Below are 26,958 nucleotides of genomic sequence, written 5' to 3' on the forward strand. Positions count from 1 at the left end.
CTGTTTGTGAAGACCTGATGAAGTGGGTTTTAGCCCACGAAAGTTTATGCTTAAATAAAATTGTTAGTTTCTAAGGTGCCACATGGATTCCTCATTGTTTTTGCTGATACAGACTAACACGGCTACCCCTCTGAAACCTGTTTGTGAGGACAAGCCTTATGTGAATCAAATTACAGATACTGCTCATGTGTACATTGGAAGTATTATTGTAGTGAAGGGAGGAAGTATATAATACTTCAGTATCTCTCAGTATATATACTTTTTTGCCTTGTTTACAGATCCAACACTGCCTGGCTGGTGAGTCTTGCCACATGCTCAGGGTTTAGCTGATCGCCATATTTGGGGTCAGGAAGGAATTTTCCTCCAGGGCAGATTTGCAGAGGCCCTGGGGGATTTCACCTTCCTCTGCAGCGTGGACACGGGTCACTTGCTGGAGGCTTCTCTGCACCTTGAAGTCTTTAAACCATGATTTGAGGATTTCAGTGGCTCAGACATAGGTTAGGGGGTTGTTGCGGGAGTGGGTGGTGGGTGAGATTCTGTGGCCTGCGTTGTGCAGGAGGTCAGACTAAAGGATCATAATGGTCCCTTCTGACCTTAAAGTCTATGACTCATTCTCAATATGTTCAACAGTAATAATCAAGACATGGAGGGTCTCATAGGGATTAATAAAGGCCAGCTGGGATGAACTGATGGCCTGAGTCTATACCTCTGGCTGTTTACTCCAGCTAGTCACTAATCTGCAAAAAATGCCTTGTTTCAAGGTAATTAGTGCTATTATCAAATGACACTAAATAAAAAGCTTAATAGCATTTTTTCTTAAATTCTGTCAGCAGCACAGCCAGCAGGCCACATGCAGCTGCATGTATTTGGAACAGCAAATGTGTTTGGGCTGCCTCTGGTGAGATGGGACAAAGAGAAATGCCTGTGGGTTGAGGAGGCGCTGCAAACTTTGCACAGTAGTGCAGACTTTCTCACAGTCAGATGTGCAAGGCGGTGATAGTACTTCAAACTTTTGATTAAAGAATCTGTTCTGACAAGTCACTTTACTGCCACATAAGATTAAAGTGTTAAATAGACCCCCCAAAACCCTCTTAAAAATAAAATTAAAGGTCTCAGACCTTATATCAGATCATAAAGCCGCTGCCACTTACACAGCTAATTCCTTAGCTGCACTTCCTGAGCCCAATTTTCAGACCTGTTCTTTTGACTTCTGTGTATCCAGTTTGTGTGTGGAAATTGGGTGTTAACATTTTTTCAGATAGTCAGAGGCTGATAGAAAAATTGGCCTTTTGTATCTGACAGTATCTTCAAGGTGGTAACTTCCTGTGTGAGTATTTGGTATTCAGGATCATTTTATTAAAAAGTTAATAAGAATACTTAAATTGAGCATTTTGGTGCTTTCAGATCAAATAACCTTAGTTGTAGCCTGATTCTTGAGTTGCTAAGGTTCTTTTTAAAAATTCCTAAATATAACTATACTATCATGATGTCAAAAATCCCCTTGGCTTCACCAAGAGTGCCAGTTTTGATCACGTGCTTGACAACTTCACCCACAATCACTGTGTTGTATGCATAGAATACCCTCTGTAAAATCACTGTTGTAGCTTCCTTCAAACCCCTCCTTAATACTCACTTCTCCCAGGATGCTACAGAAAGCAGTAAGCTGATAATAGCTAGGAAGGTGGTGAGCTGAGACTACTGCTTTTGATCTGCCTGTTTGTTTTCATTAATAACAAACAAGCAAACAAAACCCCCACAACTCTCCCTTACTCACATTACATCTTGTCTTAATCTACACTGTGAGCTCTTTGGGGCTGTGACAGTGGGATATGTCTGTATCGAATTGTGAACTCCATTTTGTATTGTAACCTCAATTTTAGGACTGGAACTGCCCTAGGAACTGGGAAGCTGCCAGGAGCAGGAGTGCCAGAGACTCTGGGAGGGGCAGCTTTGGAGCCAGAGGCTAAGTTATGAGTTAAGACAGTTTTTTTGTTTTTTGAGGGTTTTTTTGTGCTAACGTCTGTTAAGGAAAAAAACCTCCTGGCAAAATAGTGGGTGTTGCAGCACATGATTTGGAGCTGGGGAGGAATGCTAAGGGGGTTCATAGAGAGAAGGTGTGACCGAGTAGGGAGTATTAACCTGGTAATGTTGCATGGCAGTTTTACTATTTTACTGTTGTCTGCTAACATGGGGTGTGCCTCTGTTTCCCTGGGGTACTGCACCAGTACTAGATGGTGATGGGAAATAAGGGTATGACTTCACTGAGGGATGATACTTAAGGGTATGACTTCACTGAGGGATGATACTTGACAGCCAGCACGTAAACAATGGTGGTTGCCCTTCGTAACCTGAGCCCAGGAGGAGGTTGGGGCCAGCCGGGGGTGTGGCTGGGTGAGGCAGCAGGAAGAGGTTTCAGTTGGGAGTTGGCTGGGGAGATGGGGGGAGGCCCAGAACCTGGGTCTGGACCCCCTAACCCTGCAAGAGGGACCTGACTGAGGGGTCCTGTTTTCTGTACCTACAAGCTCTGTTTTAGACAGTGTTCCTGTCATCTAATAAACCTTTTGTTTTACTGGCAGGCTGAGAGTCACGGTGAATTGCAGGAAATGGGGTGTGTAAGGCTTTGACTCCCCCACACTCCGTGACAGAAGAAGAAAGGGAAACCTAGATAGAGGGGAAGAGGGATTGTGTAAGAGTCCAGAAACAGAAGAAAGTATGAGTGATTTGGGAGAGGGAGAATATTTAAAAAAAAAAAATTCTCAGGAGATGAGTGAAATCGTAGCTCCATTAAAGTTAAATGGCAAAACTCCTACCTCTGCAACAATGGAGGATGTTTACTCAAAGGTATTTCTGCATGAAAAGACTATTATTCCTTGAAGTTTCTCTTATAACAAGAAAGTCATGTTAATTATGATACTTAGTAAAGGGAAAATCAAGGTTAGAAATGCTTTATGCTGTGATATTTTTGTCCTTCAGCGTTGCCAGACTTCCCAAAGGGACCTTCAAGTGAGGGAGAGTAAACAGTAATACTGTGCAGTTAAATGGCCTTTGTGTAACACTAGGGATGCAGTGATATCAGAACAACCCCTCAGTCGTAGGCGCCAACTCCATGGGTGCTCCAGGGCTGGAGCACCCACAGAGAAAATAGTGCTCAGCACCCACTGGCAGCCCCATGGATCAGTGCCTCCTCCTTGTCAGTGGGCCCTGCCAATCAGTTCCTCCTCCTCCCTCCCAATGCCTCCTGCCCACCACAATCAGCTGTTCAGTGCCGTGCAGGAAGCACTGAGGGGGAGGAGCGGGTGCAGGAACAGGTGGGGGAAGGGGCTGAACTGGGTGGGTCAGAGCAGGAGCAGGAAGAGGCAGGGTGGGGGCGGAGCAGGGTAGGCGCACCCCCCAGGAACACAGGAAGTCAGCACCTATTCCCCCAGTAGTATATTGTAGCAGGGTTGCCACTTACTGAGCACCCCCTTTTGGCCAGAGGTCACTTTGAAGGCACCTTGCCTCTGTTATCCCCCTCTTGCAGGCCCTTAACTCTACACACACATACTCTTTCTCTTGTGGCTAGCAGCACCCCCTCCCACCACAGGGCTGGTTAAATAACAAATATTTCAAAATCATCAGGGTCCCAAAATTAAAGTCCATAACCGTACCACAGAAAGTCATACTCAGCCCTAGTTCTGCCCTACCCAAAGCCACCAGTCCCAATCCTTTCTAGCTGGATCTCTAGCCATGGCTTCCTTCTCTCATCAGCCACCCCCTGCAGCTTCCTGCTGCTCTTTATAAGGAATCCCCTGATCCAGCCCAGGTGTGCCTCCTTCGTAATCATGGTTGGGTGGCCCCAGACCCTCCAATCCTTAAGGGGCAAGCCACCGTGTTACATACATATGACCTTTATTTTCTAAGTATTATTGTTCTGAAAGCTATGTTCTGAAATCAGACAAAAATTGACCCCGCACTGAGCTCCCCACACACAGACCCCTCCCGCTGAGCCCCAACTACCTTCACCTGGACCCCCCGTGCAGAGTCCCATTACTGTTCACCCAGATTGCCCCACACAGAACCCTCTCAACCCACACCTGGACCCCCCCCACACTAAGCTCCTCCACGCTTGGATCCTGCTTTGCTGAGCCTGCCTGCCCGCACCTGGCACGGAGGGGCAGGGCCCTGGGGTGTTTCTGAGGTAGGCCAGTCCTTGCACTGTCAAGGTTGGGTGCAGGGGGGAGGAGCTGCAGTTATCTCTCACCTCTGTGCAACCAGTGACCTGTGCCCCCCAATGCCATGCTGGAGTTTTCACATTTATTTGACAAATAAAATTTGCAGGATTTTGCAGAATCTTAAAATATTGTGCACATAATTTTTAGGCGCAGAATGCCCTCAGGAGTAATTGTACTCACTATGAGCTAGATTGTACTAACAGCATTTAGCCTGCAATAAGAGGTGGTGGATGGACCATTATGCTTCAGAGAGACAGTCTGCCAGAGCTTCCTGGTGTATGGAGCAGCACACAAACTGCTAGCACCCCTTGAAGGGGTGCATCCTGCAGTCTCTGATGCCCGTTCAGTGGGCTGTGATAGGTAATAGTTTTGTTGTTTAATGTGCTACTGCAAGGCGTTCAGATACTACAGTGATGAGTGCAGTATAAGAACCTAGAGAATAGACTCAAAGCTCTAGTTTCTCCAACTCCTGGCTTTCTTTGGCATTGATCAGTAGCAACTCTGTTCCCCTAAAAGGGTTGTGATTTTCATCATCGCTTATATGGGCTGCCAAAGGTGATGGAAGGTGTCTTGCTCCTTTCTCTCTTTGCCCCCGCTGTGTGCCAGCATAAGGGCTGGCCGTGCTCTATCCCTCTGTTTGTAAAATCAAAATCTTGTTGAGTGTGTCAGTAATTTCTGACACTCATTTAAGTTTTTAAAAAAGTCACTTGGCAGAGCTAAAAACTTAGGCTCACCCAGAGACTACAGTGTAAGTGGAATCTGTGTTTTTGATTAAAGTTAATGGAAATGCTGAATGGCTGTAAGCTTCACAGCTCTTGTGATAGTCTCATTAATTCAGCCAGAGATCACATGGTTCTTTGCCTCACTAAAGGAAATCTGCTACCAATATTGCATGAAAATGTATTTCTTATCTAGATCATATCGGAGAAAATTTGAGGATGAGCAGTGCACCTATTTGGCGATGTTAATCTAGAGATCTGTGCTTATAAGAAACATGTAGTATTTTGAGTATAGTACTTGCTGTTTGCCCTCTATAGACTTGTACCTCTTTGCATTCTTTGGAATGTGGGCTGCTGCGTATCATTCTGCTTCTGAAAATGCCAGCATCAGATTGGATCTGAGACGTCAGTGTCATTACGTCAGATGACTTTAAAAAAAATACAAATTTAAAAGAAAAATGTATCCTGCCCTTCTTAACTTCTCATTGTCCTGTATTGTTCTCCTTTTCCCTGACTTTTCACTCCACTCTCCCTTCATTTCCCAGTGGTAAAATGGAGGGGAAGAACAAACCAAGTGAGGCCTTTTTATTTTCTTTATTTCCACATTTGAGTCTATAGTTTGGCTGATGACACAGCTATGGAATGAGAAACTCAAGGAACTGCTTTATTGCCATTTCAGCCCTTTAATAAAAATATAATTTTACTTCTACAACGTCACATGTCTAAATGCTGTTTAAAAAATTGGTGCTCTTCCAATTGACTGTTCTGGTGTCAAAATTATTGACAGAAAGTATTTGGCCCAAAATTTTGATGTTTATATTTTTAAAGCTTACACAAAATAAATGTTTCCATTATTTATGTTTAAATCCCAGGTAGTTGTTTTTAAACAAATAAACATTCCCCTGTGATATTTGCAGTCCAAATACTGCAACAGTGTGAACCAGAAAGTGAAACTGATTTTTACCAACTTTCATTGTCCAAGTTAAAAAATGGAAAAAGTAACTAACAAATGGCAGATGTGATAAAAATAAATAGATTTTTTTCATAATTTTAGGTGTAATAATTTTAAGTAGACATTAACAACAAATTAGGTGTTCCTTTAAATATCCATGTGGTATGTTTACTCCTCATATAATATTTCCTTTTTAAAAAAGAGTAATGTAAAGTGATACCAGTATATTTCTTAAGAACTAAATAGATCTATGTATAGGGTTGTGAATTAGTACTTCACCTTTTGTAGGAAGCAGGAAAGTCAAAGGGAAAATTGTGCAGGTTGGTGCTATTCTAAAGAATTATATATTTATACATATTGGTATAATGTATTGCTGTTATGTGGATCTTAAAATAATCTTTATCCGGGATTAAGAGTTTCTGATTTACCAGTGACCTGTTTTCAGAGTGTTACAAAATCATTATGTATGCAAGTACAAGATGAAAATGCTGTACAATGTGAGGTTAGAGAAAAGCAGTTGTACAGCAGCGTAAGCAATGACTGTCGAGGAGCTGTACCTACCTTGCCAGATAAATGACTACAGTGTTTTAAGGAGAAATCTGCAGAGTAGAACACTCACCTTATGAAAGCACTTTCTTGTAGCAGAAAATGCTTAAAAAGTACTATGGGGCCCACACGCAGAAGAACATTGCTAGGGGTTTCCCCCCACTGCTTGTTTCTTACATTAGGATTCTGAAGTTCTGACATCCTCCTTTTTGTTGGAGGACTCAAGAAAGATTTTTTGAAGACTTGGATGGTGATATCACAGGAGGATGAAACCCAAGCTGCTGCTCTCTCAGAGTCTTTTGAGTGGGGCCAGGGAAATTGACTGAATCAGGACTGCATAAGCATGGAGACAGAATTCTTCTTCTGTCCCTCAAGATGCTCTTCTAGCCAAGGGCTGAAGTGCATTGGCAGCTCAGTATAGGGAGACATGTGTTGCCACTATCTAAGCTATCCCTGTTGTGGATATGTGGAAGATGCCCATTTTCAGGGCTGTCCATCAGGGATCATTCACCAGCCCTAAATTCACATGAACAAGTAATAAACTAATTAAAATAAACTGGGCATAAAGAAGGTTTTAAGTTATATTAGAGGAATACTAGTATGGATATTTGTTTGGATTTTTAGCTTTTTGCATAAAAATAAAATCAACATGAAATTTCATCTTCATTTAAGGTGTTTGACAACTTAATCAAGGGGGGAGGGATAGCTCAGTGGTTTGAGCATTGGCCTGCTAAACCCAAGGTTGTGAGTTCAATCCTTGAGGGGGGCCAGTTGGGGAACTGGGGTAAAAATCTGGGGAGATTGGTCCTGCTTTGAGCAGGGGGTTGGACTAGATGACCTCCTGAGGTCCCTTCCAACCCTAATATTCTATGATGAATAAACCAGGCAAGGTTTCCCTCTGCTGGTTATGAAATTAGTGTTTCATAACTTATCTGCAAAAAACATTTTCCATTGGGGATGCTGGAAAGAGGGACAGAAAAGCTTTATGCTTCCATTTTAGCTATATTACAGTTATTAGGATTATATCATCTCTTTTACTTATCTGCATGTCAAAGATAGGGTGACCAGATGTCCCGATTTTGTAGGGACAGTCTCAATTTTGGGGTCTTTTTCTTATATAGGCTCCTATTACACTTGCTGTCTGGTCACCCTAGTCAAAGTGCCTTTAGCTATAAACATAATTTGATTAAGGGCTGTAATCCTGCAAACCACTACTCCCTTGAACGATCCACCTTGAAGATAATGGGACTACTTGCATGAGAGAGGATTGAGAATTTGGGCTCTAAGGTCTGATCCTGCAAAGGCTTACACACATGTTTTAACTTTACTGTGGTGACTAGTCCCATTGAAATCAGTGGAACTGCTCATGGCAGTAACATTAAACACACACATAGACCCTGGTCCTGCAAAGACTTAACTTTGTCCGTCTAGGCTACGAGAGATCATTATCTTATGAGGTTAACATCCCAAAATGTTGTTTAATTTTAGAGAATGGGAGTTCCATGTTAAACTTTGGTTACAAGGTTTAATATTTGGAATACATATTAATTTAAAAAATAGCTATAGGATTGCAAAAAAATTGCTGGGGAAAGCAATGCTCATTTTGTTTTCTGTATTCCTAAATCTTGGAAGTAAAGTACAGTTTTCCAGTTTGTTGTTTTAATTGAAATGTTATAGATCTGCCTCTACGGTGTGTACAAACACATTCTGGTCTTTTGTTTTAAATATATCAGTATATAAACATGAAAATCCCTGATGCCCCATATCCATATAATATTTAAAATTTGCTTCTTCAGCTAACATTTAACCCCTCCTTCCCCCCTTAGAACAAAATAAATCCTTGTTCTAAAGGTCTTGACTAAAGAAATCAGAATTCTCACATTCAGTGAAGAAATACTTCCAAAATTTTTCAAAAATATTACTCCCAAATATAAGTACCACAAACCACTTCACATAGTATTCTACCCTGTGCTTATGCATGTTGTTGTTTTTACTAAAATGTTTACATAATGGTTGGGTTTGATGGTCAAAATTTGAATAGTAATTTGAGGGGAGATTAACAGTGCCTTCAGGCACTCTCAGTCATGCATATTGTAGTGTTACGTATTTTTATTTCCAGGAATACTGATTTATGCATTTTCATGGGACCTTGTCGGTGTCCCTCTTTTTTAATCACTAGCATGATGGATTAACAGTAAAAGATAGCACCATTTTTTGTCTTCCTCTCAGGCTACTCATCTGAGAAAAGATTCTTGTCTAGCATGTTAGATTGTAGATTGCTCACAGCTGGCAACTGCAAATTCTTGACTTAATTGGTTATGTCAGACATGTAAGTGTAGTACAAAGAAGACCTGACACAGGAAGCAAAAAAGATCATTTTTTTCCAGATCAGGGTATAGTTATGGACAGCTTCTGAATGTTATGGGGGGATGTCTTTGATCCTTTCTGTTTTCCTCTTCTACTTGGGAGGCAGGGGAGAAGACATAATTGGGAGGTAGGGGATTGGAATAATAAACAAACAAGATATCGCTGGTCATGGCAGCACTTCACTGTGTGCTAAAGACTGAAATAATTGAGAGATGTTTCCTTTTGCTATCTTTTTGGGTGTTTAAAAATGTAACTACTCACTGTGTTTATATTGTGAACACTAACACTTAATAAAAGCAATCTTCACTTGGTTACCATGAGTAATTTCTCATTTTGGAGCCACCCTGCTTTTATCCCATAACAGAATCTTATTTAAATAACCACAGCTTTCCTTTAGATCCCATTTATATTCAGATCAGTTTATAACCTTCTAATTCATAAGGCCATGTGATGAGCTATCATCTGAATCTTCCTAAGTATACTTTAAAAGATGCCTCACTGGGGTTTGTTGTTGTGCAGTCTCTTACTCACATGAATAAGCATCATATAATACCCCTGATAAGCATGTGATTAGTTGCTAAGCAGTGTGTGTATTTTGCTGTGGACAGGGAGATAATAGGAAATGTTCCCCTTTTCACTCTCACCTATTTCATATTGATGCTCATGTAAAAATGCAGCAAAACATTTTAACCCAAAAGAATCTGCCTGTTTCCAGAACATGTAACACTACTAAATACCAATCATTACTTGAAATACAAAGCAGACTTTTTTTTTTTAAATGGGGCCAAATCTTTGTCGAGCTGCCTAACTCGAATAAATGTCCATAGTGTAGTGGGGTGGCTGCTCTATCACTCCCTTTTCTGCGCAAACATGGCACAACAAGTGCTCCCTGTCTAGTTTCCTCCTCTTTGGTAGTTCCACTGTGACACAGAACGTGTAGGTCACGATGTTATCCCCCTGCCTGAGTGAGAGAGAGACTTGCTAGTGCTAAACTGTGTGTCAGCTCCCTAGAACACCAGTCAGTTACCACCCAAACAAACTCCTCCGGACTTTGCCTTGCCAATTCCCCAAACTCCCCGATGCGTCCGCCTGTAGTGTCCATCCCCTGACACTGGACACTCACAGTAATTATCAGGTAAGGGGTCCCCAAAGAGAGAGCGTACACACAGCTGGAAGGTTGCAATTCAGGATCAGATCCTTTATAATAACACAACACTGTAATCTATTTATGGTGAAAACAAATATAAGTTCATTAGCCAAGCACAGAGAATCACAGATTCAAGTGAGTATTGAGTCGGAATAAAGGAAACAGAAATGGTTACAAATAAAACAAAAGTATAACATGCTTTCTAGAGTCTAAAACTTAACATATTACATCCCTTGCCTAAAGCATTTTCTTACCCTCAAAGTCTTTCTGCAGAGCTTGCTGGTTTTTCAGTCCGTCCAGGATCCATCTTAAAAACTTGTTAAGCCTTCATAAACAATGGGTGATGATAAGCAGCAGTGTGTCAAGTAGTGGGGAAGTGTTCAGCTTCTCTGTTAGTCTATTTAGCACTTTCTTTAATAACCTGGAAGAAAATCACAGGTGATGTTAAATTTGTGGGGAGGGTTTGAGGCCACCAGTCCAGAGGACAGAGAAATCATACAAAGGGACTCAGAGAGAGATAAGGAGCATAGGCAACAAGTGATTACAGAAGATCCAGTTTGGGAAAATGCTGACTTTCTCCCCAGTTGTATTAGTCTGGAACATCCATAACTCAGTGAGAGGAAGAAACTTTGGAAGTGATATTTGGTAGAGGCCTGAAGATGATGATGAACAAATTAGAGATGAGTTACAATGTGATATGGCTGTAAAAGTTGCATTTGGGGGCTGGATACACAAAGACATCATGTCGCAGAGTAGGGAGGTTGACTTATCTGGGTGTATGTATCACTTTCAGTATGCGACCCCACCTGGGGATCATTGAGGCAGTGCTCTACCAGAAAGATGGGTGGGTTTACAATGCCAGAACAAAAAGGATCATAATTTGTAAAGAAAAATCATAAACCTAGATAAATATAGCTTGGCTTCAGGGTTGGACATAAATCGACAGATATTCAAAGGGTGAATATTTTTCTCCTGGAGGGAGAGAAATTATTTAGTGTTTTATAAGAAGGAATAACTAAACAGTGATGGGATCACATTAAGAAAAGCATCCTGAGAGAGAAATTTGTTTGGCTGTGGAATAGTCTCCCAATGGAAAACCCCTTTGCTTGGGATACTTAAAACTAGACTGGACAAAAATGCTAGGACGTGTACTGTAGGAAACAAGCATATATTTACAGGAAATGGCCTGCAGGGTCCTTTCTGTGTCTGCCTTCTGTGATTCTTGCAGGTCAATGCAATCACGTCTTCGCAGATGCAACACCTTGCTCATATCATAGGCTCTCTGCATTGAGAGAAGAATCTAACAGGCTCTGTGCATTCAGCTGACACTATAGCCTTCTGTATGAGGTTGCCAGGAGTTTTATTGAGTCCTAAAGGTTGATTGGCATATTGCATAAATATTCTCAACTATTTTGCTAACCTTGACCCAGACTGGCAGAAACCTGGGGGACAAGGAGGGCACTGAGGAGGGCAGTGTTGTATCGTTCCACTCTCTCCCCTCCCCCTGTAACTCCTACGTCAATGTTGAATGGACTCCATGGTGTGGAAATCCCAGCAGTTGGCATGGGATTTCTTGGTACTGTGACTTCCACAGGAGTGTGATGTCTCGGGGCTGGAGGGGCTGAGGGAACCTGTGATGGATTGAACGGGCACAAGGCTGTCATAGGAGTGTACCTGGTGAACTAGTGACTCCATAAAGATCCTCAGGTTTTGGGAGCTGAACCTGCTGGTTATTCTATGAGATGTAAAGCCTGATGCCTCCGCAACTGGTGATGTTTAAGTGGAAACTCCATGATGGGGACATTGCAGCATCTGACATTTCCTACGTCTGATTTTCTTGTGTGGGGCTGACCTCGTCTCATATTGTATGATTAATATGAAGCAATTTCCTCTCAACATGAACTATAAGAAAAATAGGTGATTAATGATGCCGTGCCTCTGACGTACAAATATGTAGTTTCACACCGTTTTTTCTGATGAGTAGATTTTTCCCCCCCTGCAGTTAGTAGACATTATTAAACGGCTTTAATGCAAGTAATATACTGCCATAAATCTACTGTTAATTAAGTCATGTATCAAGTATTGTCCCAACAAACACTATTGTAAACGATGGCTTCAGTTTTCCAAAATTCTGTTTTAAATATAAGGAATATAGATACAAAGTTTAAACACTGATTTAAGTATCTGAAATAAGGTTAAGCAACAATGAAAAGCATCTGTTTGTGAGAACATGGTGAAGAAGAGTGTCACAGTTCAGGGTAACTGCATTCGTATTACCCTCCTGTGGTCCACCAAGGGCACCCACTTAACAGTTCCTGGATCCTCAGCTGTCACCTCTCTGGAGCAGCAACCCACATCTCTCTCCCTCCTGACCAGTGGTTTTCTGGGCTGCACGAGTCCCTGCCTATACTGTGATATTCCCAGCAAGCCAGACTGCCGAACACGCCAATGTGTGCATTTTTCTTTCTCTGTGAAGGCTATGAACAGCATAATTGCACTCAGTTACAAGTTACAACACAGCTTTTTATAAGCAAGCAATTTATTTTTAAGGTGAAGGCATTACTGATAACACACATTAAAAACAATAAAAGACTGTACACATATGCTAATAAGCTTATTAGATGCCATCCGTTAGCCTGAGGAGGCCATAGTAGGTCAAATCCTTCCAACCATTCTGCAAGAATTGGGGGCCTCCTTTGGACAGAAGGTCCTGTCCATTTGCCAGATTACAAAGAAGACCCAGTGTCAGCTTAAATTTAGGCTATTTATTTACAGGGTTTTTTTCTTTGTTGGTTTCTGGAGAATTTAATTTGAACTAGTACATGGGAGCCTCCCAAAAAGGTGGCACCTCTCTTGGGGGATTTCAGCCTGGCTGATTTGCCTCAGTTACCCACTGTTTTTAGTTCCTGGAGGAGCTGTAGTATCCCTCTCTTATGGAGTAGATCACAATTATACATAAACCATTAATTTTAAACACTGGACTCCAGAAATACTGCATGGTGTTGCAGTATTTGTTACATCTCCCCCTCCAGAGGTTAGATACAATCCTGGCCCACAATAATACATTAACTTGATACAATAAGGTCATTTAGGATATTGCAGGAAATTGCCATATCTACCATGTATCTTTAAAATATTTTCTTTGGTGTGGGAAATACAAATTTAAAATATATGTCGCTTCAAGTCCAACTTTAGCGAATTCATAAAGATATACATATATAAAATGTATTGGAAGTTCAGATGTTTAATTGGACAATTATGTCCATGTTAGTGTATTTAAAGTTGTTAAGAAATAAATCTACAGGTCTAAATTATTGTTTAGGGGGTACATGATTTTGTAATTACAGAGCCAATTAAAGATCCTTTTGTAAAATCATGACACTATACGTTGGGCCCGTCAGCACAAATGATTCTCCGTAAGTGTACAGAATGAGACTTAATCAACTTATATTTGTAAATTTTCTCCATACATTTCATAGTTAGGCAGAACAGCTAACAATTAGTTAAACCCATGTAAACTTTATTTGCCTATTTTCATGTGGAGTTTGTGCATCGATTTAACTAATCTATGAATAACTCCTGGAGACAAAATGAAATAGTCTGGTAGAGAACTGCCAAAAATAGATCCTTGCCAGTTTTCCTGAGAAGCTGGCAGCACTCTTTATCCTATCCTCCACATTAAGTTTAAGCCAAAAATGTGTAGGGTAGCAGACGGAGCTTCATGCGAACATTCTTCAGTGAGTCAGAAAGGGAACAGCGTAAATAGTAAGTTTAGTATATTCCAAAATCCACTGATGTCAGCAAACATCAGCAAAGCAAACTTTGTTTTTTGTTTTAAATCTTCTAATTTTAGGAGCAGGTTCCAGTTCCTGTTTATCATCCAACTCCTAGCCAGACTCGGCTAGCAACACAACTAACAGAAGAGGAACAAATTAGAATAGCGCAAAGGATAGGCCTTATACAGCACCTGCCTAAGGGAGTCTATGATCCTGGACGAGATGGCTCGGAGAAGAAGATTAGAGAGTAAGTTACACAAACTAGTAGTTTTAAGGTGGCGGTGGTTTATTTTTTGGTTTGTTTTTTTAAATGACATTTCTGCTGGAAAGTGGATCTTGGGAGAAGACTTTTTTTCTCTTTTTTGTGCCTTGTTATATTCTTCATCTCACTTTCCTTGATTAGCAATGAGATGATATACCCTAGGGCAGGGGGTGGGCAAACTACGGCCTGCGGGCCGGATCCAGGGAAATCAGGAGCACAGACAACAGTCCCTCATGAGGAGGGAGGTGCTGAGTCAAGAGAGAGGGGCCTGGCCTAAACAGAAAAGTTGCATTGTTTAACGACAGGTGTGATTTTAAAAAACTGATTTAGTTAAACCAGTGCAGCTTTGTGTGGACACACTGTTTTAAGAGTGTTTAGTTTAAGTTGATTACAAACAGGTTCTCACATAATCCCATGATTCCAGGAGCTCTGGCTTAAAAATAAACACTAGATAGCACGAGATTCACAATAAAATCATGGGAGTTGGCAACATTGTGAGCTTATGCCACTAGAAAGCACCATTCCAGAGCTTTTCTTCCTTGAAAGCTATATTCTTCAAAATGGCAACATCTGCCACTGTAAATCATTCCAAAATATAGAAAAAAGGAACTGCACCTAGGAATGTTCATGTCAGAATCTCACAGATTTGGTTGAACTGAGCAGCAGCAGCCTTTTCAGTTATGGCACAGAGCACAGCATTGATTGTGAGTGCCTGAAGGAAATGGCCTGTCGGGGGAGATGGAGACCAGGGGAATTACAGTAGTTGTGGCTTCTTCAGTTTCGAGGGCCTTTTTACGTTGATCAAACAGGTTACAGTGTTTGATAAGAGTCAAATCATCCCCCTGTGGGTTATAACCACACAGATCACTGGAAACTGAGCTTGCATTCAGCATCCTGCTAATTTTGTTGGTTGGGAGGGGGGGGTGCCCTTCCCCCACATGGGTAGATTACACAGAGTGAGGAGTTGGGATAAAAAGCATGACTGTGGCAGGATGTGCCAGAGGCTAATGTCATCCACACGGAGGCTCTGTGGGATTTTAGGGACATAGCATTGAGAGCACTCCCAAGAAAGCTAGTGCTGATGGCATTCGTGTTACTTTACCCAGGAAATCCCCACCCTGTCTATGAGAGGATGAGGTGAAGAGAACAGCTTCCCTGCCTGCCCCTTCCACACCTGTGGAGCCCAGCCCCAGCAGAGGAGGCTTATATGGGGCTGGGGGAAGTGAGGCAGTGGCATAGAAGAATTGCCCCCTTCAACACCCCTTCCTCCAGTTTGCAAGTTTTTTGTCCCCTCCACATGTGGACTTGGAGAGATGATTTGGCCTAAATGTTTTTGTCCCATAGTTTAACTCTGAGAACCTTGTTGTTTTTTTAAAGTGAAGTTTTGATTAATATTTATAAGGCAACTACTGCAAATAGCTTCGTACCCAGGCATGTCACTTACTCATTTTAAAGTAGAAATAGCTTTGCTGGCTGGAGAAGTCCACTTTTAAAAAGCATTAAAGAATAGGTAGTAATAGAATTATTTACTTACATAGAGCCATTGTAAAGCACAGTCCTTCCCAGGCAAAGATGACAAGGTCCTACCCCATGGAGTTTAAATTAAATACGTGCAACTGTGGTAACCGAGGGGGAGTGGAGGAGAGGCAGCCGTAAATGGTGAGAGTCAGAGAGGTTGTCCCCTTTATGAGAGCTGAAGATGCGCAGTACTGTGCAAGAAGTACACCACCTCGAGCAAGCTCAGCCCATAATGTGGCCATGCCCTGCAGGTCACGCATGGTGTGTTTTCACATGGTTCGCATTATCTACATTTTATTTACATTATTTTATTTATGGGAGGGGCAGGGGGAACAATGAAGGGTTTAATTCAGCCTTCTACTTTTACAAGGTTAATCTTTATTTTAATTTTTGTTATCATAAATGGTGTTGGGCATAGAATTAAGGAGACTTGTTAGCTTCATTAACGTAAAATGTATTCAGATGTTGATGTGATAATAAACTTATCCTGGTGCTTTTCTCCAATAAACATAGTAGCAGGGTAGGTAATACTGCTGCTTAACTTTCCAAAGCGATAAGAGTATCTTAACATTTCTCCAACTTCTTTTTCCTCAGATGTGTGATCTGTATGATGGACTTTGTTTACGGGGACCCTATCCGATTTCTGCCATGCATGCACATTTACCACCTGGACTGTATAGATGACTGGTTGATGAGATCGTTTACATGCCCCTCCTGCATGGAGCCAGTTGATGCAGCACTGCTTTCATCATATGAAACTAACTGAGCCAGGGTTTTGCCTCTGACTTATCAAGGAAACCATCCATTTTAATGGGTTTGATCCTTTGTCATTCAGCCCAAAGAGCCAGGGATTAGGAATTAAGATCATGCACAAAAAGTACGTTTCCTAACAATTCCTGAATGGCTGCAGATATTGGAAAAACACATAATATTTTAGAGAATATAGAAAAAGTAGGAAGTTATTTTATGTAAAGCCTTGACCCAATATTTTAAAACATAGTTGTTCTTTAACGCCTGTTCTTACACACATACATAGGAATTGTATAAAGTTCTAAAAAAACCTGTAAATGTTCAAATTGAGTGTATCAAATGTTCTTAGACGTGAGATAAGGATATTTTTTCCTAAAATAAAGTAAAAATTTTTGTTCTGATTCCTTTCACAGGTTCCTGGTATTTGGGTCAAGGCTTTATTAAAAGCTACATTTTATAACACTGGCACAAAGAAATAGTTTTAAGCTTGTTTGCACAGTTCTTTTTTTTCCCATTGGAAATGGAATCCATTGCCTTAGGTCTTTTTAAATAGTGTATTGTTATCGTTGGGCTGGCTCTACGCTTGAAATCCAGTTTATTTATAATCTGTTAAAAGTGCTATATTTTGTTTGCAGTTAGGATTATGCAGAATTCAGTGATCTCCTAGCCTGTAAGCAAATGGAGATGCACTGTCCCTTTTCTATAAGTGACAATTCAATGCAAGAATGCAAAACAAATCTGCCAGTTAAATTTTGTTTTACCCTTTTCTGTTTGTTTTTCCTTAATTTGCTTCAGTTTTGATCAGACAATGATGCTTAAACTTAAGTGTCAACATTTTTGATTTATTATGTTAAAAGTGGACCACTGTGCTTCAGGACAAGATGAAAATGGAGCCATGGTGATTAAACTGTTCAGAACCATTTATTTCCCTTCTTACAAAATTAATGTCAGCGTTGATTACTTCTCCTGCCGTACCCCCGCCCCCAATGTCTTACACCATAGCAAAAGGGTACTGCATCTCTCCTTCCTGTAGTTCTTCTTAGGTTATTGAAATTAAAAATAAACATACTGTATCTCAGACTCGGAATGAAATGTATTTGTTAAGTCCTACTGGTGGACATTTCAGATATATGAACTGTGTTTTATGTTTTGCACATAAATGTTGAGTTCATATATAAACACAATTTCATAGTGATCAAAGGGAAAAAATAGTACAACTGAAGTAGAAGTGATACAAGAGTCTACAATTCTGAAGCAGAAAAGGTATGTGCTTGGTAGAAACAATCTAGCAAAAACCGTAGCTTTCAATCTTTGTATCTGCTTAGCATGTGTTTATTTTTTTTTCTTAAATGTACTCTACTGCAGTGGTCCCCAAAGTGTGAGGCATGCTCCCCTGGGGGAGCACAGAGGAACGTTTGGGGGTGGCACGGTGGGGCCTGGGCCAGCCCCCACAGGGGGCAGGGAGGGAACACACCCAGCCCCACTCTGCCCCCAGCCCAGCTCCGATCTCAGCTGCAGCTCTGCTCTGCCCTTAGCTGCCGCTCCAATCCGTCCCCTGCTCTGCCCTGATCCCAGCCCCACTCTGCCCTTGCTCCATCCCCAGCCAGCTCTGCCCTCATTCCCTCTCTGCCCCCAGACCAGCTCCTCCCAGATCCCCAGCTCTGCCTTCAGGCCAAGCTCCTCTGCTAAGACAACTGAGCAGTAATGGAGGGGAGACTTGGACAGATTCCATTACTGGTTACGGGGGGCAGGGACGGTGACAGGAAAAGTTTGGGCACTGCTGCTCTACTGTGACTTTTATACACTCAGTGCGAAGCTGATACATTGAGCCAGCTCAGTCTAGTAAAATGGGATGCAGGCTGAAGTTAACCGCAATGAGTAAGGGAACATTCTTGATTGTTCTGTGTATATAGTTTGAGTGCTTGATGTAACAATTTATATTTAAACACACAAGTACGTTGAAAACACTGTGTACTTATAATATAGAGCAATTATATGTCATTAATGATTTTAAAAGGTTGGTCAGTAGAATGCAGAATCAACATGTTGGTTTATTTATTAGCCCTACAGCTGAAAGCTACACACTGTATTGTATATGAATTCTGTAGGTATTCAAAAACAGTTCAGAACAATCTACAGTACCAGATTCATTGAAATTGTAATGCATTGCCTGATTTCCCCCGCATCTCACACACACTCTCTCTCTGACTTAATTACATGAAGCAATTCTGATAGGAAAGACCTGAAATTGTGCAATGTTCTCAGTGGCAAATCATTGGGGGGGGTGTGTGGGGGTGTGTTTTGTAACATCATAATGTCCATGTTTGTCAAGTATTCTAGTCAGATTTTTTTCCTTGATTTTTAAAATTCGCAAATGAACAATTTTTAAACATCTTTTTCATGTTGGTATTTGTCTGTTATAATATGTGATCATGAAAGATTTTGAAGGCGCATTGAAATGACGGGTTATCGAGCTGAATGGTTTCCAGGCACTTAGTATTGTTGAACTTTTAACACTGATATACAGTGTTAAGAGAAACAAAGGTATGCTTTAATTCCAAAAACAAATTTTAATTTAAAATATGTAATATAATGAATACATTAATTGATTTTAAACTTCTAGGTCCAGTGCTGTTGCATAATAGACTTGCTTTTCCATAACTAAATATCCTAAATTCAGATTTTTGAGCGGCTTTTAATTCATACACCCAAAATGAATAAGTAATTTACTTAAGCCCAGGAAAAAATAGTTTCAAGAGAACTGTGTAGACTGAGATTGTAGATCACTTGGATTCTAGCCCCAGCTCAGAAACTATTTCCTTTGTGTCTAATTCCCCCATCTGTTAAAAATTAGGCTAATACTTGCTTCCTACTTTGAAGGGGTGTTCTGAATTAATTATTGACACCTCAAATACAAACACGATAGACAAACTGATTGCAATACAGTTGTTTCCTAACCTACTTACAACTGCGGATCCATTTGTGGTGTAGCATAGATCTTACCAGTCTAGATCAGTTTTGTAATTCTGATATGGCCACCTGTTTTAACCTGTTTCCCTGCTGTGGTTGTATTTTTAGGGTAGACAGTCCCTTAGTATTTATTATAATGCTTTTCATCTTCAAAGCACTTTGCACACATTAAACTAAGTATAATTAAGCATGATTTTAAAATCCTTTAAAAATCTTTACCTGAAAAACTGTACTAGTAAAATACTGAACTTGTAAAAGCAGTTCACCACTAAAGGAACTTTGGATAAAAATAGACTTTGTTTTAAAGCATCCCTTAGCAATCATACGTGTGATTCACTATGATATCATAAATGCTTTACAAAACTTAATTGCACAAACATTTTATAAACTATTGGGTGCTCAATTCCATAGTTGCTATAGATAATTAACAAACACGCTATTAGACACATTGAGTGTTATTGGTGGTATTCTTTTAATCTTTTCACCTATAAAGTCTGCTCCCTCAATACTGTGAGCCCAGCTGTCTAGGCCTCTGAGGGAAGAGAAATTAGGTAATTCTAAAAGTTAATTTTTTATATACATACAATTATGATTTTAAGGTACCAATATCTTGCAACCTTTCTGGATTAGGAGCAACTGTCCCTTTGGAAAGATGACAAACCCCTTTTCTAGTGATATAAAGCACAACTTTCTAGCCCAAGGGATTACAAGATATCAGACCTTAAACTTGTCAGTGATGGTTTCTTTCTTTCTTTTTTTAATGGCAGATGTTTGAAACGGCTGAGAGGCTTTGAATGTTACATTAAATCCTGGTGAAGATGGAGTAGTGGACAGAGTGCAGGTTAGGTGATCAAAAGTGCATGTTAAATACAGTTTATCACATGGCTATTACTAGTATGTGCATACACCCCTATGTGTGCATTAGATTCATTCCTTAATGAAGAGATTTCTCTTCAACAAGCAGTCAAATGTCAGATAAAGCTAACACATGAGAATGTTTCTTATAAAAATCTATAACTGTTAAGCCATCCATAGAACAGTCCCAGATTTAATATCCAGAATAAATGTTTGTTTTAAAAGATTAAATTCCTTTTACACAGAATTTTAGTTTTGGGGGAAAATTGTGGACATGGTTGTGTGCTAATAATGTTTAAGCTGTCCGCTGTTAAATCCTATTCCAGGATCAGAAAGTGGGGCCTTGGACTTTCTGCAGCTGAAATGCTTAATTTATGCTTTTTGATAAAGGGATTAATGTAAACATTTTCCTTTAAAGTATCCTTTTTATTTATGTAGAAGAAATAGCTAGATTTGCACACTGCCAGCAAATTTCTGATGACTTCAACTTTGCATACAAGCTTAGAGCGGACAATCATAAGCCACAGAGAAAAACCGTTGAAATTTAGAAAATACATTGCTTCGTTATCTGCAAATATAGGAGAGTGATAACTTTAAAGACAATTGTTATATCAGGTGATCCTGTTGTAATTAAGATGCCCTCACAGTACATTAAAAGGGTTTATTATGATTTCTGGTTTACAGGGAAGTTCAAAATTATAAATCATTAACGCAGTGCAAGTGTAATAGATCCATGCTGCCAAGGAGCCAGTGTCCCCTTTGGGAAAAGACACAGATGGCTCTAGCTTCCTGTGGATCCCAGCAATCCACTGGTGTGGGGATATGTCCTGTAGCCTTTGATGGTGAAAATCCCAACTTGTGTGAGGAGCTCCACAAAGCAATCCTAGACTTGCTTGTCCAGAGACAATTTGTGTGGGTTTTCCTGTGGGAGAGGAGGAGCTTGGCCAGGTGCAGTTGCTATTTTAAATATATGGTTTCCTTTCTGAATTGTTCCAACTTACAGCTTGGATGTTTGAGCTGAGAGTGGGGAGACCTGAGTACTTTTGATTCCCTCTTGATCACACAAGCCAATGGTAAAGTCCCTTAGGCTTTTTTGCATTTCCTTTTTATCCAGTCTATGAAATAGTGTTGGCTCAGAAAAGCAAAATATATCCACACACATTTTTATAATGCTAAAATCTAGCCACCTGAACACTTCAGGCTTGCTATGCAACAGCAAAAGTCCTCTCTCTACAAATAAGAAATGATGATAAGCTAAAATATATAGGTCTGTAGCTTCAACATCTTGCTTGTGCAGAAGTTGAATAGATATTTAGCAATCATTCTAGGCAGTACTATCTCAGTCAACGCTGTGGTGTTTGAAATAGAACTTTCACAATATGCTCAGTCTCCTCTTCTCTATAGAAGGATACTGGCAACATCCCTCGGGGTTTTTCCACTATGTCTAGTAGTTTTGTCATATTCCAAACCCATGATTTCTAAAGTTGTGAAGAGACAAAGATATAGCGTAACTGTGTGGTCGCTCTGTTACCTTGTTTCTCTGTAATAAAAAAAGCAAGTCTTATGGAGTTGGAGGAAAATGTCAATTTTAAGGTATGACTCATATTTTGGCAGAATTATAATTGGAATTATGTGGTAATTATTAAATTTATTTTAATATACATAGAATAATTATGTAAATAGACATTCCAGAGTGTGGAAGTATGTCTTCCCAAAAATTGTGCTGTATTCTTCATAACTTTAGAGTAAAAAATAAACAGGGGAAGTTCATAGAGCTCCATGGTTTTCATCCAACTCTAGCCTAGCCATATAGAACAACACTTTCCATTGTCAAAGCTAATAGTACTAGCAGGGCTAGCAGCATCATGTACATGTGGGTGGTAATCATCAAATGCTTCACTAGTGCTCATTGTACTAGATTCAGCCAATAAATATGCTTATTTATTGTGGCTAGACAGAGTGGCCATGTCATGAGACTGCAGTCATGTGAAAGAATATGTCAAAGGCATATAGTTTGCTTTTTTAAAAAAAAAAAGCATCTGCAAGTAGTAACAATACAAATAATTCTCCACTCAACATGTATGTTTGTTTGTAATCCAGAGAATTGAGACATTTGCTACTGTTAACTAATGTAGGGTAATGATTGTCAAAAGGAATTAACTCTAAAAAGTACAGGATGTTGTTGGGCTTACTTTGTTTTGTGCTTTTCTTATTTAAAAAAAAAAGGCCAGCAACTGTGAATGCAGTGAAATTTACCAAAATACATAGTTTTGAATAATCATTTTGTCTTAGAATCATAGAATATTAGGGTTGGAAGGGACCTCAGGAGGTCATCTAGCCCAACCCCCTGCTCAAAGCAGGGCCAATCCCCGGACAGATTTTTTACCTCAGTTCCCTAAACAGCCCCCTCAAGGATTGAGCTCAAACCACTGAGCTATCCCTCCCTTACAGTGCTAGCTAGTAATATGCAGAAGTAGGTCCATAGAGAACAGAATATAATGGAATTATCCCAATCCTGCAGAAATATTACTGATTGGAGACGGAAATCCCTGAAAATTTTTACCAAAATAGAATGCAGATTTCTTTAGCTTTGTTTCTGTTGATAAATCTTAGAGCAACAGTGGTTTACTGAACATCTGTTTAACACAAGAGATTTGTGTGCGGCTATTTTTCGTTGTTTGTTTCTGCATTTTTTTTGTTGTAAAGCAATTCTAGAAGCACAGTATTTCCAAAAGTTAAAGATTTATTTAAAATATTGATACCTTCCAAACATATATTACTCTTTCATTGCTCTCTAACAGAGGAGGTATTTCTATTAATGTGACTAGAAGCGAGCCAGTTTCATTTATACTATCATCTCTCCAAAGCATTAGGAAAGTTGATCCTGCATTACAGAGATTTTTCCCTCCCTATCCCTTGGCCAAGGTGAGAGAGCACGTGAGCGAGAGAAAACGAGTGAAACTACAGTACATTGTTTTTCCCACTACATCTTCCAGGTGATCCGTAGCCAACACCTGCATCTTAAGGGGACTACTCCTTGTGCTGCAAGGTAGCCAAATGTTAAGAAATTGTACTGCAGGACTCCTGAGAGATGGACTTTTAGCTGGACTCCAGAGGATTGTTCACTTTTCTGCACAGCATAGGGATGATGTTGATTTTTCATGGCATTTCTTGTTCAACATCTGCCTACACATTTGAAAAGTAATAAGCGATTGGAATTAGAAGAGCCGTATGTGTAAAGCAGAACAAGAATCTTTTGATTATATAAAAACACATGGCAGTGCTGAATCTATGCCTTTTCTCATAACTATTGATACATAATATGTAGATAGAACAGCTGCCCCACGGTGTAGTGTATATGTGAGTATGTGGAACTGGGAAAGCCCTGTCTCTAAGACCATAGGGGGGAATGTCTTTTCTAATGATGGAAGACCAAGGATTTATTTGTTTTTAAGGGTATAAGTTGAACATTCTTAACCAATCAGCCTGGTGGAAAGGAATGGTTCTGTGCTCTGACCTATTAATTTGCATTGGGAAACAATTTTACTTTTTCTCTAGAGGAAGAAAAGGCAAACAATAAACTGCCCAATTTCCTTCCTCCTGCAGGGAAAAATCCTGCAGGAGCGGGGTCAGAGAGGTGGGACCATTCTTCTTTGAGGTTCACTTTTATGGAGCTTCCTGCAGAACATCATCTTGGGCGGAAAAGGAGCTGTGGAGTTTACAGGGCCTTCCATCAGCATGGAGCCTGGCATGCAAGAAGGGACTCCCTCACAGTGCAGGCAGGAGCCTGCCTGCAAAAATGGCTCTCTCCCCTCTTACTCCACACACCCTCTACTGAGAACAGAGTTGCTGAAGGAGCCCAGAGGGCAGCAAATACAACTTAAGGCTACGTTAACGCCAACCTGGACTTCTGTACAGTAATTTACCCGTTCTCCAGCAGAGAGTGCCAGGCTGAGGCACCCTGAAATCTCTACAGAGCACCTTCCTCTCAGATTTGCAGCAGAGGGGCATCTATAGAGAATAAAGGCATAGGGGGGCAATGAGACTGTAGCCACACTGTTCCCTCTTGTGGCAAGAAGGAGATCTACACACAGGAGTTGCTCCAGCTCAAACTTCTTACTATAGAAAATGTTTCTAAAGAATCTTTTTAAACATGGAAATAGCAGCTACATGAACCATGATTTCCAGGAAAAGTTTACTGTCAAATTAATTCTGTACTGCTGAACAAATAGTGAAATAGTAGTGCATTTCTTAAATGGCCTTCAAGGACTTCTGCTTTACATACAATATAAACTTCAAGTCACGTTTGTTCTGGTAAACGCTGATGGGTTTGGTTCCCAAGGCCCTCTGGTCATTTTTAATTTAGCCTAAGGAGGATAAATGGTCCACTCATCCACTGTATTCTTCATTTGCTTTTTTCTAAAATCCTGGCTATACTGTAAATTATCCAGCTTCCAAAAATGATAGAACACAGCGTGAAATTTAAAACAAACAAACAAAAAAAACATTTGCATAATTGAAACTTCTTAATGTCTTCAGTAGCAAGTTTGTTTCAGCAGCTAGAAAATTACTGAAGAGGAAAAACCTGATAAGATCGTTGTATGAATAACAAAATGCCTGGGATTCAAAAACTTCTGACAATCTGAAAGACTGAATTTTCTCTCACCAAACTAAACAGGTAAACAACTCAGGGATCGGAAAAAGTGTTTCCTTTTCACAATAACATCAATATACATTTAAATTTACATTCATAACCAGATCAAAACCAATAAGCCTTCTTGTTTAGTTGTCCCATTTCATATCCTAGCAAATAAGTAAATGTAATATATATACACACAAATTAAAAATTAATTACAAAGATATATTACAAGCCACATTTGGAAAAAGAAATATTTTGTAAAGGTGTGGGAGTGGGGAGGTTGTTTCGTTTTCTTGCCAGACTCTCATCACAGGTTCAAAAGCTTTTAGGTATCACATGTTCTGGTCTCTCCCACTGATTTAACAGAGAAGGGCGATAATGTTTCAAAGTTTGCATACAAAGACATCAAAGAAGAAAAGGTTACGACACCACTGAAGCTCCAGAATGTACTCCATTTTCTGAGACAGATTTGGCTTGGTGCAAGGCAGCTTGAATTCTGAAATGTGTTCTTGTTTCCATGGAGTAATTCTTGTAATTTTGTCTAAAACAAAAACAAATCCATCCTGAGCATCATATCATTAAATATTTTCCAGTTATTTTTACTATACAAAACAATTGCAGACAGCAAAAAGCCTTTCTTCACAATCTCCTTTGTTGCTGTCTTTAAAATATAAGGCCATATATGTGTGGCAGAACAATGCAGCTCTTTGTTCTTTTATTTGTAGTTCTAATGTCTGGCAAGTACCAAGGAAAATATAGCTTAATAAGAAACTGAATCTGTTTCACTCCTTCAGAATGCTGAGTCCATATTAAATATCCATGATGTCAACTCAATTTATTCCCAGAAATTAGATAGATTTTTTTTTTATGTTTGACTGAACTTTACTGTGATTACAGTCATCTTCATGGGATCTTCCCCCCCCCTTCATTTTAATAATAATTGTTAGTGTGAGTGAGGACTAGTATTTAACATTTTGCTGCAGCCCTGCGAGTTAGGAACAGTGGAATGTGAAAGTGCAATGTTCACAGGTAAGAGATAAAGGATGAAATTTTGATTAAAAAATTCCTTTAGTTTTAAAAATGTAGTATAATGCAAGGACAGGACTTTTTTTTTTTTGGTTTGTTTAAGTGCCTAAATGTTGACATATAAACCATGGGAGGAGGGGTGAGTGTGCGTGCTTGTTTTCCGTGCTACAGTTTCTTCTGGTCACTTCAAATTCTTGTCTCCAACTCCTTTGCTGAATTTACAAAATAATTTAGTAAACAAACAAAAGGCTACACAAGAGAGAGCTGAAACATCCAGAAGAAACAAACATGCTGGAGATCTCTCGGCATGGACACTCCTCAGAGTAGAAACAACGCATCATTTTCTGACATTAAACCACAAGAACAAATCAAAGCATTGTACAACTGAAGTGCTGGACAGGTATATGGCCCCCAGCCAAAGCACAGAAGGCAGAAAGCTAAAGACCAGTCAAACTGTATAATTACTTAACCCCTTCATGCCCTTTTAAAAAAACTCTTTGTAAAACATGCTGAAGAAAATGTGAGCCAAGATCAGGGCCGGCTCTGGGCACCAGCTCATCAAACAGGTGCTTGGGGCAGCAGGTTGGGCTCCTCAGCGGCAATTCGGCAGCAGGTCCCTCGGTCCCTCTTGGAGGGAAGGACCTGCCACAGAATTGCCTCGGAAGAAGAAAGTGGCACGATGAAATGGCTGCCGATCGCGGCTCTTTTTTTTTTTTTTTCCCCCGCCACTTGGGGCAGCAAAAATCCTGGACCCAGCCCTGGCCAAGATGAGGCTACAGTTGAACAGAAATGTTTTAAGACACACAAAAAGGATAAAAGGAGCAAATCCAGCCCCCTGTCCTAAGAGAAGCCTGCTGGCAGCAGCATCAGTGGGCAGGGTGATGAGCGGGCCAGCTGCTCTGCGGCTAGGAGAAGAGGGGGAGTTGGGCTGGGATAGCCTTCATGGGCCAGCTCCACAGCACAGGGGGGAAAGGAAAGAAAGGATTCTGTCCTCCTCCGCATCTGTCCTGTGCTGGCCTGGGGCTTTGTCTCTACAGCATAATAATATATTCTAAACAGCTAGGGCAACCTGAGTTAAGGTGTTTCCATTTCCTGTCAGTTAAAGCCCAAAGACAGTGCACACAGTGGTACAAAGCACAGATCCTCTTTTGTAGGTATTAACATCTCTCCTGTTACAGGAGAAACAGAGATCTTAAGTCCTGGCAGGTGTCAGACCATTT

At 40.4% G+C, this 26,958-nt stretch overlaps 2 protein-coding genes across 7 annotated transcripts in view; one reads left to right on the forward strand and one right to left on the reverse strand.

The window, feature by feature from the left end:
* RNF11 (ring finger protein 11) overlaps window positions 1–18,681 on the forward strand; it is a 42,311-nt gene extending 23,630 nt beyond the window's left edge. Inside the window, exons 2-3 of the mRNA XM_045027465.1 lie at window positions 13,796–13,965; window positions 16,093–18,681. Of these exons, the coding sequence (XP_044883400.1) occupies window positions 13,796–13,965; window positions 16,093–16,264 (342 nt within the window). The 3' untranslated portion in view covers window positions 16,265–18,681. The remainder of the gene's footprint in view (window positions 1–13,795; window positions 13,966–16,092) is intronic.
* Window positions 18,682–23,079: 4,398 nt separating this feature from the next.
* TTC39A (tetratricopeptide repeat domain 39A) overlaps window positions 23,080–26,958 on the reverse strand; it is a 72,635-nt gene continuing 68,756 nt past the window's right edge. For all 6 annotated transcript variants that reach the window (XM_045027459.1, XM_045027463.1, XM_045027460.1 and 3 more), the window contains exon 18: window positions 23,080–25,253. In XM_045027459.1, coding sequence (XP_044883394.1) covers window positions 25,133–25,253 — 121 coding nt within the window. In that variant the 3' untranslated portion in view covers window positions 23,080–25,132. The remainder of the gene's footprint in view (window positions 25,254–26,958) is intronic.

Source organism: Mauremys mutica, chromosome 8, assembly GCF_020497125.1.
Source record: "Mauremys mutica isolate MM-2020 ecotype Southern chromosome 8, ASM2049712v1, whole genome shotgun sequence".
Taxonomy (NCBI): Eukaryota; Metazoa; Chordata; order Testudines; family Geoemydidae; genus Mauremys; species Mauremys mutica.